General features: G+C 39.8%; 1 protein-coding gene across 3 annotated transcripts in view; it reads right to left on the bottom strand.

Annotated features, from left to right (window-relative positions):
• LOC138758915 (E3 SUMO-protein ligase PIAS4-like) overlaps positions 1-20,995 on the bottom strand; it is a 95,771-nt gene that overhangs the window by 24,163 nt on the left and 50,613 nt on the right. For 2 of the 3 annotated variants that reach the window (XM_069928524.1, XM_069928526.1), the window contains 6 exons: positions 19,150-19,240; positions 11,826-11,960; positions 11,595-11,700; positions 11,338-11,411; positions 10,204-10,364; positions 1,437-1,576 (listed from right to left, as the gene is read on the bottom strand). In XM_069928524.1, the coding sequence (XP_069784625.1) occupies positions 1,437-1,576; positions 10,204-10,364; positions 11,338-11,411; positions 11,595-11,700; positions 11,826-11,960; positions 19,150-19,240 (707 nt within the window). Of the gene's footprint in view, positions 1-1,436; positions 1,577-9,944; positions 10,018-10,203; positions 10,365-11,337; positions 11,412-11,594; positions 11,701-11,825; positions 11,961-19,149; positions 19,241-20,995 lie in introns of those variants that run through there. The other variant, XM_069928525.1, reaches the window with a different exon arrangement.

Genomic DNA, 20,995 nt, shown 5'->3' with positions numbered 1-20,995 from the left:
CCAACTCAGAACACATAGCATTACACTTTTGTCCTTCTACCCTAATTGCTGCACTCATATTTTGATTTTCACCCCTGCCAAACTACTGCTCTAGCAAACATGCCTGCCAGGATATTGGCCCTTTATGTACAGGTCAGACTTTCACTGGAAGAGACCCCAATGATCCACATATCTGAAGCCCCGCACCAACTCTTCAGCCTCGCGTTCATTTGCCACAACCTCCTGATCCTACCCTCTCAGGCGCATGGCATGGGCAGCAATCCCAAGATCATTACCCTTGAGGTCCTACTTTTCTTTCCCAACTCCCTACTGCTATTTATGTCATATGCCACTCGGACCATGACATCTGGCTGCTCACCCTCCACTTCCAGAAATATGAACTCAATCAGAGGCATCCCTGACACCTGGGAGGCACATACCGTCTGGGAGCCTCGATCTCATTTGCCAAACCTCCTATCTGCTCTCCTAACAAATGAGTCCCCATAGCTCTTACATTCTAAGCCAAGGGGTCAGCCACTGCACCAGATCTCTTATCCCCACTCCTGTGTTTCTCATACAATCCTCAGTTACCTCTTCACCAACTACATGCTTCTCATTATAGGCTGTGTGACACAATCAGGTCTTCCTCAACCTTGATATCTTTTCCAATCTTAACACAAGATTTGGATTAAATATTCACTTCCTCTGCATCACTGCTTCCAGCAGATTCATTGGCTGCTGAAAGCTTCAACACCTTCGTTATCTTCTGCCCATTAATTTAAAGTCATCTGACAGTGTGGAGCTAAATCCAACTTGCACCATTTCCCCCCAAAATCTTCAGCTATCTGTGCACCAACTGGAAGATGTGATTATATGTCTAGTAGAATTCCTCTCCTCTCCTCCCTCATTTAAGACACTGTTTAAAATCTATGCATTTGACAAAGCTTTTGGGCATTTTAAACTAATATTCCATACAAACCTCTTAATCAAATTTCATATTGCTCGTGTCAATTGCTTTGCAAAATTTTCAAATAACAAAGGTGGCGTACAGCTATTATGTTTTAATGCCTATCTTTTTTTTTAATATAATAAAAACTGACCATCAAATGCTGAAATCCCTTTCTATTGAGTTTTTTCTGAATCAGTTAATTCTGCACCATGGTCAAAACTAAACTCATGGCATTTGAAATGGGAAAACAAAAGAAACTTTGGTTTGATGTGAGAAAGACAAAGATTAATGATTGGCTTTTTTGTGGCAAAATAACTTTTTAAAAAAATCTTGGAATATAAAGGTCTAACACAATTTCTAACATATTTACAGGAACAAATTATTTTCCCTTTACAAAATAACTGAAATATATTACCCAAATATGCTCATAGTCTGTGCTGGTTTGTAATGTTTTAATTACATTTCACCCATTCTCGCATTTATGGAACTGAAAGGGAAAGAAACAAACCTTCTAATTCCACTATTGAACACTTGGGTCCAAAATTCTTCTGTGACTGCTTATCTGGCTTTATCGGAGTCCAGCTGCCATCATCCTTAAACTGAACCTCTGTGGAATCTTCACACTCCTTCAATATATCTAAAAACAGGCTAAGAAAAAATAAAAACATGTTAATTCTTCCAGAAATAATCTTCTCCAATGATCACCATCTTCCCAATTCTACTTAGAGAAGATAAAGTTCTATTAGTTCTTAAAATCTTGGCAAGGTACACATGACATTTAGAATTATCCCAGGTAAGGATGCAGCCATTCTTGAAGATCACATCAGAAATAAAATGCAGGTGCACTCTTTTGACAGAGATCACTCCACACCTTAGACAGGGGAGATCAAATGAAATTATGAGATTTACACAAATTCAACCAGAATTTTCAAATTCTAGGATTTCACTCAATTACTAGTTTTGTTCTTTGTGCTTTGCCTCAATGACATCAAATTGTAAATGACCATTACCACTTCCATCAACTTTCAACTTTTAAAATGATCAGATGTGAGCCAAAGTCAAATGAAACAATCATTATTGTCAATTAGAATAAAGATGACACAACAATTATTAAATATATTTGTAACAGTGGTCAAGTTATTGAACTAGCAACCTAGAAGCCTGGACAATCAATCCAGAGACAAAATTAGATCACTGGGAGTTAATTCATAATGGGTCAATAATAATTCACCTACTTTATCCACCCCAGCATCAGAATTGGGCTTCATTTAACTATTTTTTTTAAAAAATTTCTTCCTGAAGTGGTATGCAAAGGTTTGCCCACCCCATATCAAAATTTCTGTTGCTATGAATAGTTAGGTGAGTAGAAGATGAATTGATCTCCAAAAGTCAAAGTTAAAGATGACTTTCTTTTCAACATTTTAAGCAAGATTAGTGTATTTTTTCGTACAATTTTAGAGTGCAAAAAAGAAAGGAGCACCATGCAAAGGTTTGGGCACCCCAAGAGATTTGAGCTCTCAGATAACTTTTATCAAGGTCTCAGACCTTAATTAGCTGGCTGGGGTTTGTTAGTTTGTTCAGTCATTGTTGGGAAAGGTCAGGTGATGCAAATTTCAAAGCTTTATAAATACCCTGACTCCTCAAACCTTGTCCCAACAATCAGCAACCATGGATGGGCTCCTCTAAGCAGCTGCCCAGCGCTCTAAAAGTTAAAATAAATGATGCCCACAAAGCAGAAGATAGAAAGCGTTTTCAGGTGGCCATTTCCTCAGTTCGTAATGTAATGAATGGCAGTTAACAGGAACAGTGGAGGTCAAGTTGAGGTCTGGAAGACCAAGACCCTTTTACACTTGCATCCCCCTAAATTGGCCGTTCAGTGTCCCAGGATAGGAATGGCATTTTTGCTGTCTACACTTGACCACTCTTAAATGGGACACTGCATGCGTTCACACTTGCAAGGAGCCATTCCCGGGGGTTAGGATTGTTCTACCTTCTACCGATGTCATGATGAATCAAGTGATGGTGAACCTGCCCTAAATCCTGATCAATGTATTATGATCTTATATTTGAACAAAATTAATTATAACATAATTAAGCCTTATATACAGCGCAATAGGAGTCCTTCAGCCCTTATTATTGTGCCATACATAAAGCCTTATAAAGGGACAGTGTGAAATAAATAGCAATAGTAGACAATTTTTAAACAGCGTGGGAAAGTTGGTAGCAATATCGCAATCAATTTATACAGTGTGGGAAAGTTGGTAACGCTATTGTGTACAATTTATAAAGACTGGGGGGAAAAGCGATGGCAGATCTGCCCTCCCAGAATTCCGTGGCAGACAAAGGGCTGTGTACGTGGCTTCATGCATGGAACACTCATGGAGGGGTTTCTCTGCCGCACAGCTTTCTGGGAAGTTTGGTCCGCATTCGGCTTTTCCCACTGTCTTTATAAATTGTGTGCTATACCGCTACCAACTTTCCCAAGCCTTTTAAAAATTGTCCGCTATTGCTATTTATTTCCTCTCTCCCGCTAAGACCTTTCCCACAGAAAAGTTTGTACCTTCATTTTAATCTTTTCTTCCTTCATGTTCCTGGACTCGTGCAAAAATATGGGTTATTTCTATCCCAGAATGCAATTTCCCATACTACACTTGCCTGATTGCAACACCAGCATCTGCAGACACCAGGGATTGTACTAGGGATCGAGGCAGTCTATCCCCAGTGTGAGATGACGTCATCTCACACTGGCATTGAGAAGATTTTCCTTTCACGGTAGACCCTTTTTAGGCTGACTGGCTGTTAGTTCCTGAGACCACTTGCAAGTGTGAAAGGGTCTTTTGAGAGAACTTCTCGTAGGATTGCAAGAAAGGAAAATCAAAACCTCCATTTGACTGCAAAAGACCTTCAGGAAAATTTTGCAGACTCTGGAGTAGTGGTCCACTCTGCTACTGTGCAGTGATACCTGTACAAATATGACCGTAGAACCACAGAATACTACAGCACAGAAAACAGGCCATTCTGCCCTTCACATTTGTGCCAAATCATCATTCCTCTGTCCCAATGACCTGCACCCATCCATAACTCTTGACCTCTCCCATCCATGTATCTATCCAATTTATTCTTAAGAATGAGCCTGCACTTGGGAGGAGGGAGGGGGGAGGGAGAAAAAGTCACTGTAAATGTGTGGAAAAGAAAAAGTGTATATCATGGCTATTGTGATTTATGGTGTGAAAAATAAAAAATTAAAAAAAAAAAGAAAAAAGAATGAGCCTGCATTTACCATGTCAGGTGGCAGCTCGTTCCACACTCCCGCCACTGAGTGAAGAACTTCTAAAGTTTTGCCCTTTCTCCCTGCAGCCATGTTCGCTTGTATTTCTCTCCTAATCTAATTGGAAAGAGCCTACTCACATTTACTCTGGCCATACCCCTCAATTTTGTCAAGCTATCAAATCTTCCCTCATTTTTATATGCTTCAAGGAATAAAGTTCTAACCTGTTTTATCCTTCCCTGTAACTCAACTCCTGAAGGCTCAGCAACATCCTAGTAAATCTTCTCTCCACACGTTCAATCTTACTGATATCCTTTCTGTAGTTTGGTGACCAGAACTGTACACAATACTCCAAATTTGGCCTCTGTCTTGTATAACCTCACTATAACATATTCAATTCTTTAATTTATGAAAGCCAAGCTGTCAAAAGCATTCTTCACAACCTTGTCTACCTGGGGTGCCACTTTCAGGGAATTATGTATCTGTATTCCCAGATCTCTTTGTTCCTCCACACTCCTCACTGCCTTCATGGAAGGGTGATCAGAAGGAAACCTTTTCTGTACCCCCACCACAAATTCAGTGTCAGAAGTTATGCAAAGGAACACTAAACAATCCTCATGCATTTTGGAAACAAGTCCTGTGGAGTGAAGTTAAAATAGAACTTTTTGGCAGCAAACAACAAAGGTGTGATTGGAGAAACAAAAAGGGTGCAGAATTTCAGGAAAACAACACCTCTCCAACTGTTAAGCATAGGGGTGGATTGATCATGCTTTGGGCTTGTGTTGCAGCCAGTGGTACAGGGAATATTTTATTGGTAAAGGGAAGAATGAATTCAATTAAATATCAGTAAATTCTCGATCCAAACATCACAGTCTGTAAAAAAAAAAGTTGATGAAAAGAGGGTAGCTTCTTTTACTGTGAATAGCTGAGCAAGTAAAAGATGACTTGATTTCCAAAAGGCATAAAGTTAAAGATGACATTTGTTTAATATTTTGAGCAAGATTTTTAAAATTTCTATCTTTTACAGTTTAAAATAACAAAAAAAAGTCCGAAGCAAAAGTATGGGTACCCTGCATGGCCAGTACTTAGTAATACCCCTTTGGCACGTATCGCAGCCTGTAAATGCTTTCTTTTAGCCAGTTTCAATTTTTGTGCAGGGAAGATTCACTGAACTGTTTCCAGGAGTAGAGATTTGTCATACAATAAGAGAATGAGACTATTTTCTCCAGTTTAGAAGAATGAGATGAGACTTACTATATGTTTCAAAAGCTTGAGGGGAATATACAGAAAGGATATTGTGAATTAGGAATCTCGGCCACGAGAGCAGTTTCAGAATAAGTACCGTTTAGAAATGTGATTCGATCTCCTCAAAGCTTCCAAATCTTTGGAGTACTCTACCTCAGACATGATGTTGCTCAATCATACACTCATTAAAAATAAAGATGAAATTTTTCTGGACATGAAGGGAATTGTGGAATATGGGGATAGTGTTTGGGGGGAAAAAGCTTTGTGAATGATGGAGCAGGATCAAAAGGACAGGCTTCCACTCCTATTTGTATATATTAATGATAACCTCAGAGCCTCATAACTCATGGGATCAGAGGAAACATGGATAAGGAAATCTAACTGGCCTTGTTCAATCAAATGCTGAACTCCTAATTATAGAAGCAACGAGAGAAGCGAAGGCACAGACTGTGCATTACAAAATATCCATGATCAGAAGCTTGATGGAATCACTCGTGTCCTGTCCAAGAATCAAAACCTCTACCTGCTCAACCAATGCAAGTAGAAAAATAAACTGATTTCATTCCTGACCACTCTCACTCTTGCTACTCGTTATCTGCCTGCATTTAGATAAAGTCCATTTTATTGAGGAAACCCTCCAATGCATATTGTGGGCTGCTGCTGTGCAAGGTAATCTGAATTTAGAACTTTAAAACTCACATCCTTGAGGTTTTCAGTAGCAGTCAAGTTACATTCCATTAGAATCCCACAATTATACCCCATTATCAAAAATCAATTAAATTTTAAAAAGGAGTATATAAAAATATGCAAGGAGCTACACTGAGTGTACCTACAAATAGGTGTCAACCTATAAAAGTACATTCATGATAAACTATTAAATCTTCAATCGGATGTATAAAACAGATGATCACTCTTGGCTTCTTCCTTTAAACTGGAACATCACAAAAGCTTATTTTTGCCAATTTGGTTAATCTTCTACGAATTAACAGGAATGGCTGAAAGCATGAGATACCACCAAACTATGGATCTTTAAATCATCTTAACTATATTGTTGAAAATTGAAGTTCCAGAACCATGCAGGCTCCTAGCCAAATTACCCCATAAAACTGTAACAGATGCTCAATTTGAGAGTGTAAAATTGCCAATAAAATTAAAACAAATCCAATCCAACAAATACCTCAATATGATGAAAGTTGTTCGATGGTGCAACACGTAGCATTTACTCAACAATCTGTTCACTTCTTTAATTGAAGAGGTTCAGCGAGTGCATCAAGATGAAACGTCAGAGAAACAGAATATTGCAGCACAAAAAGTCCCTTCAGCCCATGTCGTCTGTGCAGAACACTATTATTCTGCCTACTTCCATTCACCTGCACCCAGGCCATAGCCTTCCATAACCCTTCCATTATTTACCTATCCAATTTTTTCTTAAATGACAAAATAAAGCCCACATAAGATTGCAAAAATTTAACAAGCCTATTGATAGGGCAATGCAGCAACAGCTTCATCTGCAGGCTTAATACACAAAGAATACAATAAAACTACTGGTCCAAACCAATAGATCAGAGTTGCATAAGACACAGCTGACGCCAGAATCTGAAGCCAAACACAATCTGCTGGAGGAACTCAGGTCAACCAACAACAGAGGGGGAAAAAAAAGGTCAATGTCCCAGGTCAAACCCCCCCCCACCAAGACTGGGGTTATAGAGCGGACAAACCAGTATAGAGGGGTCAGGGCAGAAAGAGTAGATCAGGGGCCCATGTGGGATTGGTGAACCAGTGTAGGTGAAGCATGATGGGCAAAGGCAGAAGCTTGCCTGTTATCTACCAAAGGGACTATTCAAATTCAAACAGGGCCAAAAAATTGAATTCTAGAATTAAGCATGGCAGGTCTTTTTTATTAAATTTAGGCATACAGCATGGTAACAGGCCCTTTCGGTCCACTAGCCCATGCTGCCCAGTTACACCCAATTGGCCCAAAATCCCTGGTATGTTTTTGAAGGGTAGGAGGAAACTGGAGCCTCCAGGAAAAACCCACGTAGACATGGGGAGAATGTAGAAACTTCTTACAGGCAGTGTGGATTCAAACCCCAGTTCCGATCGCTTGCACTGGAACAGCGTTGCACTAATCACTACGCTAACTGTGCTGCCCTTCACAATTGGAAGCTAATCATCCTAGCCCCAGGATATTCGTCACAGCAATCTGCTGCTAAATCAAAAATCACTGCTCCAAAATTAGGTGAGAAGTGGAGTACTTGGCAAGGTTCCATTTATAGCCCCCTCAAATAATGGTGCAGCCAATGTCCACATGCAGCAAAGTCTAGACAAAGTGGCAGGGTCATACACTACCTACTCCAACACAAGAGTGCCTAACTGAAGGCCATAATATTCAACAACATTATCACTAAATCCCCATTATACACATCCTGTTCAAAGAGTCAACACGAGTGCAGATCTATCTGGATGTAGTTAAAACAAATCAGTGGTTTAATATTCCATGATAAACGACTCACCTCCTAACTACTGTAAGGTAAAAACATCATGAGTTGGGACCGGAGAAGGAGTCACCCAGTACTAAGGAGTAACAGGATGTAGGTGTGACCTTGTACACTCAAGATAAGCGTGGCACTAACAAGATGATGTGCAGCAGACTAACAGAGAAGGGTAGCAACAGCTTATTCATTGGACAATGTAATGGTATGATAATTTACTAAGTGCTTGTCCTGGGGTATAAAAAAAAACACCACTTGCTGATATCGTTAGAATGCGCCTTCTCCAACTAACACTGTTAGTTGCAAGTGTTACAATCCGGTAATAAAGAACCTTGATTTCGACTCAGTCTGGTGTCTGACTCACTCATTCTCGAACAAAGCAGACCTAACACTACCCAAAATTTTTCCATTATTTACAAGGTACAACTGTTCTTTATTCTACCTTTAGTCACTGGAGTCTTCAATGACTAACTTAAAGTTTAAGGAATACAGATTCTTGAAAAGCAAATGGGCAAAAGGTTACTGTGGTTGAAATCAGCAGTGGTTTTATGTAATGGTAGAGTAGCCTTTGGTAGCCAAATAGCCTTCTCTTGCTCCAAATTTTATTCCTCTGAACATATATACTGTAAATGTTCACATTTATTCCATAGCCACAACCTCAAGGGCAGTCATTTATATTGAAGGCTACAGATCAAGTGCTGAAAAGTAGAAAGAAAAGGAATGTGAATCCACCCAAATATAGAAATGCCCATTTATGTGATGAATGATTGTTTATTCCACCATTTATGTCGATTTCTTATTAGTTTATTCTTCCAAGTTACCATGATTCTGTCTTGCATCACTTTGAGGGAGTTTTTCAAATATTTTCAGATTACAACTACTTTCAGATAAAATACAGCATTCATTAGTTTCTGGATGGATAGTACTCATTTAGACACAATATTGTTACTAATTTTCTTAAAATGTTGCAACAAAAAAAAACAAATATCTTCTGCAACTAAAGCAGCTCCAGAAATCAGGGACCAAATCTAAAGTTTAGCAAAGTTAGTGCAAGTTCATTTCTCATCCTTCGTGTCTCAAGATATAGTTCTGCTTCTTTGTGGGTCAAAACCCTGGAAATGCCCAACTTTAGAAGCAATTTTATGTGCCATGAGGATTCAGGAATCTGACTGAAGTTCAGTTTCTCATGGAACTTAGAAGTGGTTCTTTGCAGATTAAGGTGGACTTCTGGAACAAACTACCAAACTGCACACTTCCCTAACTTCTAGTCACAAGTTCAAAATCTTGGAAGTCCTTTGTTTCGCTAGTAAACAGCATTGGGAGAGCATCTCTGACACAGAAGTAGAGATGAATCACCATCAGTTTCTCAGGAGCAATCACTTTATGGTTAGGAAATTCTGTCAGCCATAGAAACATTGTGTGAACAAATCAAGAAGTATGGGAATCTAAAATAACTTTCTCAGTATATCCACCAAAGATAAACACCAGGAAGCTTGTAGATGACCCATAATGATTTCAGGTTGTACACTAGAGAATAAAGAACAAAATATTTTTCACTCACTGACCGTTTATAAAACCAGCAAAAAGCATGGTAAAAAGACCAATCTCTATAGATGAATAAACCACAAGTGCAAGAAAGGAAAAATAAATGACATAATTAATGGATTTACTTTTAATTGTGCCTTGTACCCCATGAACTACAAGTAGGTAAATTAAATGCACAGAAATGCTGCACAAGATACAAGCTCAACTAAGAGCTAAAAAGGTTGGGAGTAAACAAACTGGATACCTTAGACAAATGAATCAAATTTTGTTTTGTTTATAGAACCTAGTATTTCTCTGTGGGGTAATCTATGAGGCTGCAGTGAAATGGCTTACGATGAATGGATGACCATACGGAATCAAATGTAACCAGGCTGAACTACTGCTTCCCAGCCTTCCACTGATCCGTTCTTTCTGACAGCCCCCACTTAATCAGTGTCTGTGGAAAATAAAGCCACAAAAGTCCCACCTGATGCTGTTGGGTTAGAGATGCTTTGTCCAACTGCCTCCCGACCTGAAGCTGGTCACGCAAGAGGTACAGTCTGTTTGGACAATGAGAAGATGCACATACAAGTGTTAACATATTCTTCTTTTTGCAGAGGGGAGGTGGAGGGAAAACTTGGTTTATCCATTTCATCAGATAGTCCAATCAAACAACCAGTGTGAAACCATAGTCACATCACGAATAGTGTTAAAAACAGCACTGTAAATTTGCAAACAATACTCACTGATCTACAAACAACAGTTCATAAGGAGCTGGCTTGTCACACACAGGACACATCCACGTAGGCTTTTTTTCATTCATCTGAATATAAAGGGCTGCATCAAAACACTGTAAATGCGTGCAGGTAATACCACGACAGGGCACCGAAAGGCGCATCTTACCAAGCTGTTAAGCAATAAAATTAGAAAGATCAGAAGTGCATTTCCTATTTCTAGCAAGATTCAGCAAAACACATTTTTGAATCTCTTCGTCCACTTGGCTGGCTTCATTTCCCAGGAATATATCTAGTGTTGCCCAATCCCTACAACGACTGACTGCACTATGCATTTTCAGTATATGCAGCATAGATAATCATTTAAGGTCTGGCACAAAAGGTTTCAGTTGAGAGCAAAGACTAGGTAAGGCTGAAACACAAAAGCTGCAGATGCTGGAAATTTGAGCACACAAAGAATTGCTGGAGGAACTCAAGCAAGTCAGACAGCATCCATGGGTAGAAATGGTCAGTCAATGAAACAACGACTGACCATTTATTTCTACCTATGGATGCTGTCTGACCTACTCAGTTTCTCCAGCCATTCCTTGCACAAGGTAGCCTGAATATTTTTCCTTGGAGTGGAAGCAGATCAGCAGGACCTTATGGAAGCACACAAAATTATGAGGGGCTTGGAGGTAGGGTGGCATGTGATTTTTATCAACCAAACGCATACGAATTCAGAACAGGCACAGGCAGGTCCCTTGGGTCCTTGAACCTGAAGTGTTGTTTAATAGGACTGTGGATGATCTGATTATTCCAGTCTACCATGGTAGCCTATCCCTCCCCTTGCTAATTAAGAATCTCAATCCCTCTGCCTTAAGAACATATAAAGACCTGGATTTCCCCCATTGTTTCAATGAGTTCCAAAGAAGTGTATATTTTAATAACACTGAATTCCTTCTTTACAAAGGAGTTCAAATTGAAAGAAAATATTTGCTCCCAATCTAAGCAGTTACAAAGTTTAAAAAAATAAAATCTATTTCTCTAACAGCAACCAAATATGATTAATATCTTTCTCATGTGATTAAAACTGCAAGAATGCCTTTAGTACTTCGAAATCTTTTACTCATTTCAAGAGATGCTGCCACAAGCAGGAATACTTACGCTACACATAAGAGAGACGCGAAGGCCGGTTGTGGTAACGTCATTATCAGGTTCCAGTTGAAGTTTTTTGCGAACTTTAAAAGAAAAGGATTGTTTAACAAATCTGTTTGACAAAAACATACTGTAGTTTAAACTGAGAAAGTGGTGGGGGGTTTCCATCAGTATTTCTACAACAATAATCCCTTACATCAAGATACAATTTCAATATCTCAATTCAACTTTTACACAAATATAATATATTGGGACTAAGTACTTACTTAATTCCCTGGAAATTTCAGAGGCTCTGGTTTCATTTACTTTAAGTTTGTGCAGTAATTCTGCTACTCTGTGCTGCTTTACCAGATACAATACCACAGAATATCGCTAAAAGAAAGAATCAAAGAGAACAATTACATTTCCTGAACTACCTTAAAGTATCACTGACAACATTAAGTGGCTGGTGATACTATAACCAAAGCACTAAATTATCACATTGTATGTAATCATACCTTAGCAAAATGCCCCCAAAATATACCTAAGTAGTTAGCTCCACGAGTAGTGGTCAAATTGAGTAGTGGTGTAACATCAATGGGTCGACAAGGTCTTTTTGGTTCAACTCCAGGCTTATTTGATGAAAAGTAACTCTAAAATGAAAAATATAGACAATTAAAATATCTAGAAAATTTTTTTAAAGCCAGTAAACATTATCAAAGCAATTAACATTCAAGATACTTCAAAGATCCAAACCTTCAGACAAGTATCTGAAACAACATTTTCTAAAGTTGAGATACAATCTTCTCCCAAGAAGAAAAGTAAAGGATGGGAAAAAAAATCTAAAACACAAATGGACGACACTCACTCAACAGTATAAATAAACATTCCATGAAAAAAAAACCTTCCAAAGTAGAGGTCATGAATGATCACACTAGTGAAAGAGGAGGTATAACATGATAAAAATGAATTTTGTCTGACTGCAATGTCTTTCCTTTTCTGAGAAGCTGCAAGACAAATTGAATACTGTAATCACTTGCAAGTGAGAAATCTAGCAAGAGCGAGGATTCTTCTTTGCTGCATCTACATAAACCTTATTTGTCACCAGAGAAAATACTTTCCCTTTCTTGTCCACAATTCATATCCATAGGACATCAAACAGCATCTGTATGCAAACCCATCAAATATAATCCTGTTCTCAAAGATACATCATCATCTTTCTCATCATTTCCTGCAATTATACATTTGTCCTCCTACTTGACCATTTCATTGGTCAAAGCATAATAATGAGAAGTTTAAACTTTCTGATAAATAAAGCACGAGTCTCATCCGATAGAGAAATATTCCAAGTTGGAGATTAAGAAGGATGTTCAGCACCTGTGGCAGCGCTTGTACCATCATAGCCCCTAGAGCAAAAGATAGTATCATTAACCAAAACTTATCTTCCACATGAGCTCAATACCTGCAATGCTTACTTCAAAGGGGAAAAATCAATAATGCCCTCTCATGGGCCCCCACAACCCCAGCAACTCTGTGCTTCTTGTTTCTGAAGCTGATGTGAAAATTTTTTTTAGGAGGGTAAACATTCAAAGCATTTGGCTCAGGTGGTAAAGCTGGCTGCATCCTTAAAACTTGCACATACCAACTGCTAGTTTTTGTAGACATTTTCAACCTCTCACTGCTGTGGTCGGAAATCCCCGCCAACTTCAAAAGGACATCCATCATACTGACGCCCAAGAGCAAGGGTAATCTGTCCCAATGACTATTGATCAGTGGCATATGTGCTGACCTGAAGTACTTTGTGAGGTTAGTTATGTAGCAATCAACTCCTGCCTCATGAAAGACATTGACCCAAGCCATTTCCACTACCATCCCACAGGTCAACAGTGGATGCCATCTCACTTGCCCTCCACTCTGCATTAGATCACCTGGACCACAAGAATACCCACTTCAGACTGTTGTCAATTGTTTAACACCATCATACCAGCAAAACTAGTAATCAATGCAGACTGGCAACATCTCCTCCTTGCTGACCATCAATATGGGAGCTGTGTGTTTAGTTCTTTTCTCTAATCACCATACTTTCATAATTGCACAAGTTTACCTCCAACACAATCTATAATTTCACTGAACAACAGTGATGTTGACTGAATAATGGGAAAAGTCAATTCAAAATTTAGGCTGGAGATAGAGAATCAGTGTGGTGCAAGAACAATCTTGCTCTCAATGTCAGCAAGACCAAAGAGCTTGTTATGGACCACACACCTGTCTTCACTGATGGAACGGTGCTGAAGGGAATAACTTTCTTCAAGTTCCTGGGAGTCCATATATTGGAGAACCACTTCTGAAGCCAGCACAAGACAACTAAAGAAGGCACACAAATTTCCTCTTATTTTCTGAGATTTGGCACATCAAAGACTCTCAAACTTATGTAGGAAGTGGAAGGGTACTAACACAAATATCTCCGCTGTAAAGACCTTCTGCTCAGCAGAAATATTATTGATGGTGAAATGCAGACCCTTCTACCTGCCCATGGATTTCTTGACCACACTGATTGCTGCAGTTAACATTCTGCCTTCGGCTACTGAGGGCAAATCCCTGAAGGAGCTTTAGGTGCCATCTGTGAAGCCCAGACATCCTACCCCGACAGTACCGTGATTGTAGCTGGCGACTTCAACCACACCAACCTGAAAAGTCTTTCCACGGCTTCAACAGCATGTCCACTTCACCACAAGAGGATAAAACACCCTCGATAGGGTGTACACCAACATCCCTGGAACGTACAAGAGTACTCCTCACTCCAACCTTGGATACGTAGATCACATTTCCATTCTGTTAACCCTTGCATACAGACGGCCGGAAAAATGAACTAAGCCAGTTCACAGGGAGATCAGCATGTGGCCAGGAAGGGGAATGGGGGATGCACAGCAGTGCTGCAGGACTACTTTGAGACCACAGAGTACTCGAGCTCAGTGATTGGCAACCTCAACAAATGTATCAAGGTCAGAGATCAAATACTTCACAACCAGGGCTAACCAGAAACCATGGTTGGATGCAGCATGGATGGTCACTTCTCAGAGCTTGTGATGCTGTCCTCAGGACAGGAGACAAGATGGCATGAAGATCAGCCAGGGCTAAATTCTCCCATGCAATCTGGAAGTCAAAACTTGCATGCACAGATCAATACCCAGTGTAACACCAGCAACACCAAGTGCATGTGGCAAGAGATCAAGATCATAAACACATCACAAGACAACCTTGCGAGTTAAAGACGACTCCTCCCTTCTGGACAGATTGCACATGATTTGATGAGAACCAGCTGAAGCTGAAGAAAGCTCTCTGTATAGGCCCTCTGCATAGCCGTAGCAGAGGTGAAAACTCGTTCCAAGGTGAACCCACACAAGGTAGCCGGACAAGACCATATACCTGGTTGGGTATTGAGGACTGCGGAACAAATATCGGAGGACCTTATGGATACCTTCAACAAGTCATTGCAACAGTCCATCGTTCCCATTGGTTTCAAGACAGCCACCATCATCCTGGTACCAAAGAGGGCAACAGTAATAGGCCTCAATTACTACTTCCCCATGTCACTGAACTCCACCTTCAAGTGTATGGTGATGGAACGAATCAAAGTGTACCTCAGAAACACTGGAATCATTTCATTTCACCCCATAGATGAAATTATTCCACTCTTGATGCTTTAGCCTTGTCTCTCCACTCTATCCTGACACACCTGGAGAATGACACCTCAAATGCCAGGTTGCTGTTCATGGACTTCAGCTTGGCGTTTAATGCAATCACTCCTCAGAGGCTGTGGAGAAGTTGTCCTTGAAGGGACTCAACACCCATCTTTGTAACTGGATTCTGAACTTCCTAATGGAGGAAAAGAACCGCAGTCCGACAAGGTCAGCAGCAGAACATCAAGCACCGTCACTGATCACTGGAGCACCTCAGGGCAGTGTTCAACCTGCTCCTGCTCAAGTTACTGACCCATGGCTGCAACAACAGATCCAGCTCATTAAGTTTGCAGATGGCACAACAGTCATTGGCCTCATCAGCAAAAACATGGCACACTACAGAAGAGGTGGAAAATCTCATGATGTGGTGCAATAATAACTCGATTTGAACAAGACAAAGGAGATAATTGCGTACTTCAGGAGGATCAGGAATGACCACCCCTCGCTACATGTTAATAACTTAGTAGTGGAGAAAGCAGAAAGCACCAAATTCCTGAGTCCATTAAACATGACCTATCCTGGACAAACAACATAACCTCACTTGTTAGTAAGGTACAACAGTACTTCCTGAGAAGACCGAGATGGGCAAGACTACTGGCTACCATCTTGTCAACTTTCCAGCTCCTCTAGGTTCAACAACAGTTCTTCTCCCTCCCCCTGCACCCCCCATTAAACCCCATTGCTTTCAGGTCCTTGAATCTCCCCATACTATAACCATAGAAGATTACAGCACAGAAACAAGCCCTTTGGCCCTTCTAGACTGTGCCAAACTATTTTTCTGCTTAGTCCCATGACCTGTACCCAGTCCATACCCCTCCTAAACACAAATTACTCTGGGACCACCAAAAGATACGCAAGCACTTCTGAAAGGCCTTTTTTTTAAAAAAAAATGTGACTGCAACTGTGAATATTTATTTATCTCTTATTTCTTGACATAATCTATTTTAATATACTATTGTAGTTCATGTATGTTCCATACCATTTAGGCTACAGCAGGTAAGAATTTTGGTGCAACTGTACATTGTTTATACATGTGAAAATCTCTTCTTCATTGGTTGGCCTTCATTTCACTGCATGTTCAATAACTTGCTACAACATGATTTTAAATAAAGTACCACAGATTTTTGAAACTCTTTCCTAATTTTTAAAAAAAACTTTAAAAACCGATACCTGCTTGGATATAGTTTTCATTGTTTAGGAATTCTCTTGATCTCCCCTACAACAAATCTCAAAGGCATGACAGCAGCAAGGATAGCACATCCCAACCGACTGTCATCCAACTTGCCTCCTGTGGACGTGGCTGCTTTGCAAACCATCTGAAGGACACTCTATAGCAGCATGTCAAATATTCTTCAGAGCACTTTCCAAGTGCACAACCTCCAATGTGCAGAATGACAAAGCAGATGTATGGAAATAGTAATACCAGCAACATCCTAGATAGCCTTAAACCTAATGGCATGGGCATGTACTTTTACAGTTTTAGGTAATCTCCACCCCTGATTCCACCATTTACAATTCTTCTCTCTTACTTCCTTTTTCCTCTCTAACCCTTCTTCCCCTCTCCAGCTTTTTAATATATGTAATTTCACCCTTTATTCTTAGTCTTGATGAAGTGCTCTGACTCAAAATGTTGACTGATCATTGCTACCATGGATACTGTCTCATCTGCTGAATTTCTCCAGGATTAAAAAAGTTACAGCACTTAAACATGAGCCCGTGCTACCCAAATACACATTTTAATCTACAAAGATGTATGTTTTTGGAGAGTGGGAGGTGTTTTGTGGATTGTGGAGGGTCATGTGGCCTATCTGCTTAGAACCTGATGGAGGTGCAAATTGGGGGTCATGCAATCTCTCCAGCTACAGCCTAGTCTGAAGTCAACTCACCTGCCAATCAAGGGTTAGACTTGCCCACCCGTGGGGCTGATGCATGTTTGGCCCTGGCAACTGATGTGGACGGGTCCTGCATTGAAAAAGTAGCATGTGCAGTCTCCTTCTCTCCCCGTTCTTCCTGCTGCATGGAGACCACCCTGCTGCATGGAGACCATCACTAAACTCCATGCTGCAGGCCATGGGCAATTCCAGAGGGCTGAATGCAACTGACGCATCCTGGATTCTGAGCCATGGGAGATAATGGAGACATATCTCATTTCATACACTTGTTAGTTATAATTAATTTATTGTTTATTAGTGGACTGTGCCTTCTAAGGATAGAGAGGGTTGGTGGGTACTTGTGTTCCCAATAGGGAGTTGAGAATGTTTGGTTGTGATTTATTTCTGCCAGATGTGTAATTATTTGTGTATTTTTTAAATTGCTGTATATATGTTCACTAGTTGGGACCACTGCTGAACTCCAGGCTATGAGCCACGGACAGCTCCGGAGGGCTGACTGCAATGAGCCCCGTCCCAGATCCTGAGCAACAGAAACTCGGGAGATCAGGTTCATGTGTATGTACTAGTTTAGTTACGCGATATACTATGATTGTGGGTGATGAGTGCTGAAGAAGTTAAACCCTCATTTCTTGGTATACTGTGCATGTGTGCTGCGCAAGTTGGTCCATTTTGTGAATTCCCCCGTGTCAATAAAGACCAGTGTTTGTTCATAACATGCCCAGTCTTGATTCTTTTTGAACCTGTTGAACTATTCTGAGTACAACCTACACAGGAAACCTACACAGGTCACAGGGAGAACATATAAACTCCTTTCAGCGTTTGATTAGAACCCAGTTACTGCTGGTGCTGCAAAAGTTGCACTAGCCACTAAACTAGAGCCAGGCTGCACTTTGCTTCCATTCCTTTATCCTTACAGGGTCAAAATTCTTGGAAGTCTAACACCGTTAAGAGTAGAGCAAGGAGGGGCAACACAGTTGGCGTAATGCCTTTACAGCTCCAGCGATCAGAACTGTGGTTGAAATCCTGCACGATCCGTAAAGAGTTTGTCCATTCTCCCCGTATCTACGAGGGTTTTCCCTGGGGGCTCCAGTTTCCTCCCACTGTTCGAAACATACCAGGCGTGTAGGTTAATTGGGTGTAAATTGGGCAACATGGCTGAAATGGCCTGTTACTGTGCTGCATGTCTAAATTTAAAAATTTACTGCCACCACAAAGACTGCAGTAGTTAAAGATAGAAGGCCTCTATCTTTTCAAGGACAATTAAAAATGCAACAACATTTACATCTTGCAATGTAAAAATACTAATACATGGTTAGTGTAGAGGTCCCCCACTCCTTCCTTGATGACGCTGGGACAAGGGATTCTTCCGACTGCTTGCAGCTGGGAGATAGCAGCACGCAGTTTGCGAGGATTAGTTGGAGAGAAAATTCACTAGGGGTAGGTAAAGAAGAAATGGAAAGAAAGAGGGGAGGGAGTTACCTGAAACCAGAGCAATCATCTTCTAATTTCCTGTTGGGTGAATTTTTTTTTTAAAAAACCTGTGAGGTCAGCTTGGCTCCAAAAAATTTATTTTTAAATTTTTTTTTTTTTTTTTTTTTTCCGGACAACTAAAGATTTCTGATAGTTTTAGATATCCTCATTTATCCAAAACTTTTCAGAGGCAGACAGACATCAAGCCCGGGTCCAACTTTTTTTTGATAATTGCAATTGAGAGAAGAAGCCAAGATGGGGTCAGGAGAATTGGGAAATAATTATGAACTTAAAAATATATATGAAATAGCAGCACAAGCCAGTTATAAACTAGCCAGGGCTTAAAACTTTTTTAAATTTGGACATTAAGCATGATAGCAGGCCCTTCTGGCCCACGAGCCCATGCTGCCTATAAATACACCAATTAACCTACAATCCCCGTACATTTTGAAAGGTGGGAGGAAACCGCAGTGCCCAGAGGAAGCCCACATGTACACAGGGAGGACAAACTCCTTACATACAGTGCCAGATCTGAACCCAGGTCACTGGTGCTGTAATGGCATTGCATTAACTGCAACAGTTTCAATCCACCGTTGCTAATAGTCTGTTAATTCCACAACTTTTAATCAAGTATCTGTAAAGTAAATAAAACTTACAATATCAAGAGATGTTACTTTAATTAAAATTCCACTACCAGTTGTGAAATTCTCCTTTCTCCATACAAGATGGCAATAGCTTACCGTGAAAGGACACACTCTCGAGTTTACTTTTATTGAAAAGTAGGGAGGATACTGGTCTTCCTGAATAAATTCTGTATTCGTGTGACAAATCCTAAAACACAAAATAACATGGATATTTTTTAAAAAGTGCATTAACTGTACAGATCCTCTTAAACTGCTGTCGGATGAGATACGAAGTTGTTTCAATATTCGTTCTTTTTTTGCTAGGATCCTAATTTTAAGACAATAAGATATATACGAGCAGAAGTAGGCGAAATCGGTTCAGTGAGTCTGCTCCACCATTCCATCATGAGTGGATCAATTCTCTGCACGTGGTAGCAAGTTCTACAGGTTCACCACTCTTTGGTGAAAGAAATTTCCCTGTATCTCTATTTTACCTGGGCACTCTTCAATCCTGAAATTGTGCCCTCTTGTCCTTGACACCCCTATCATGCGAAACAACTTTGCCACAGCTACTCTGTTCAGGACTTTTAACATTCCCTTCATTCTTTTGAACTCCAAGGAGTACAGTCCAGGAGATGTCAAAAGTTTCTTGTATGCTTATCCTTTCATTCCAGGAATATTTTTTTTTTTTAAAGACTATTTATTCATTCAAAAAATAATATGACATATACAACAATTAACCATAAACATGAACGTTATTTTTTAATATATAAAAGAAAAAAGAGAAAAGACCCCCCCCCTTCAGCCAACTCTCCTAAGGAGAACCATAAAGAAAAAAGAAAAAATAAAGAAAAATTAAATATACATATTAAGATCTAATCAATTTAAATTGAAATGTAAATAATCTGAATATAACAACCACTTATTAATAAAAAATTATAATTATCACGCGAAACATACGTAATTTTTTCCATTATTAAACAATATTTCATCTCATTATGCCATCTATTAATATCAATCATATTTGTATCTTTCCACGTACTAGCAATACATTTTTTCCGCTACAGATAAAGCTAAATATGCAAAAGCAAGCTGAAACTTATCTAATCCCAAGCCTTTCAAAGGTTGCAAACTACCCAATAAAAATACTGTTGGATCTAAATGACTGATGAGGAAAGATTGCGCAAATTCGGATTGTACTCGCTGGAGTTTAGAAGATTGAGAGGGGATCTCAGAGACATATAAAATTCTGGCAGGACTGGACAGAGTGGATGCAGATGGGATGTTTCCAATGATGGGAAAATCCAGAAACCGGGGCCAGGGTTTGAGGAAAATAGGCAAACCATTTAGGACCGAGATGAGGAGGAATTTCTTTACCCAGAGGGTGGTGAATCTGTGGAATTCATTGCCACAGAGGGCAGTAGAGGCAGGTTCATTAAATATATTTAAGAGGGAATTAGATATATTTCTTCAGTATAAGGGTATTAAAGGTTACGGAGAGAAGGCGGGGACGGGGTACTGAACTTTAAGATCAGCCATGATCTCGTTGAATGGCGGAGCAGGCTCGAAGGGTCGAATGACCTACTCCTGCTCCTATCTTCTATGTTTTTTTAAAACTATTTTAATCTTGTACAGATATTCTAAAAACGATTGAATTTTCTTCCAAAAAGATAGCATATGTATACATGACCAAACGGCATGAAAAAAAGTTCCAACCATATCACCACATCTAAAACAAATCTGATTCATGAAAACCATATTTTTTAAATTTTTCAGGTATTAAGTATAATTGATGTAAAAAATTGTAAAAAATGAGCATTTATCAATCTAGTTACACTATCACAACAGATATCAAACCAATCATCTTCGGAAAAAATAAAACCAGTATCCGCTTCCCATTTACTTTTAGATCTATCCCAACCCTTTTTATCCATACCATCCTGTAATATTTGATACATAGATG

Source organism: Narcine bancroftii, chromosome 3 (genome assembly GCF_036971445.1).
Source record: "Narcine bancroftii isolate sNarBan1 chromosome 3, sNarBan1.hap1, whole genome shotgun sequence".
Taxonomy (NCBI): domain Eukaryota; kingdom Metazoa; phylum Chordata; class Chondrichthyes; order Torpediniformes; family Narcinidae; genus Narcine; species Narcine bancroftii.
Note: the sequence above shows the minus strand (reverse complement) of the source record. Positions and strands in the feature narration are given on the sequence as shown.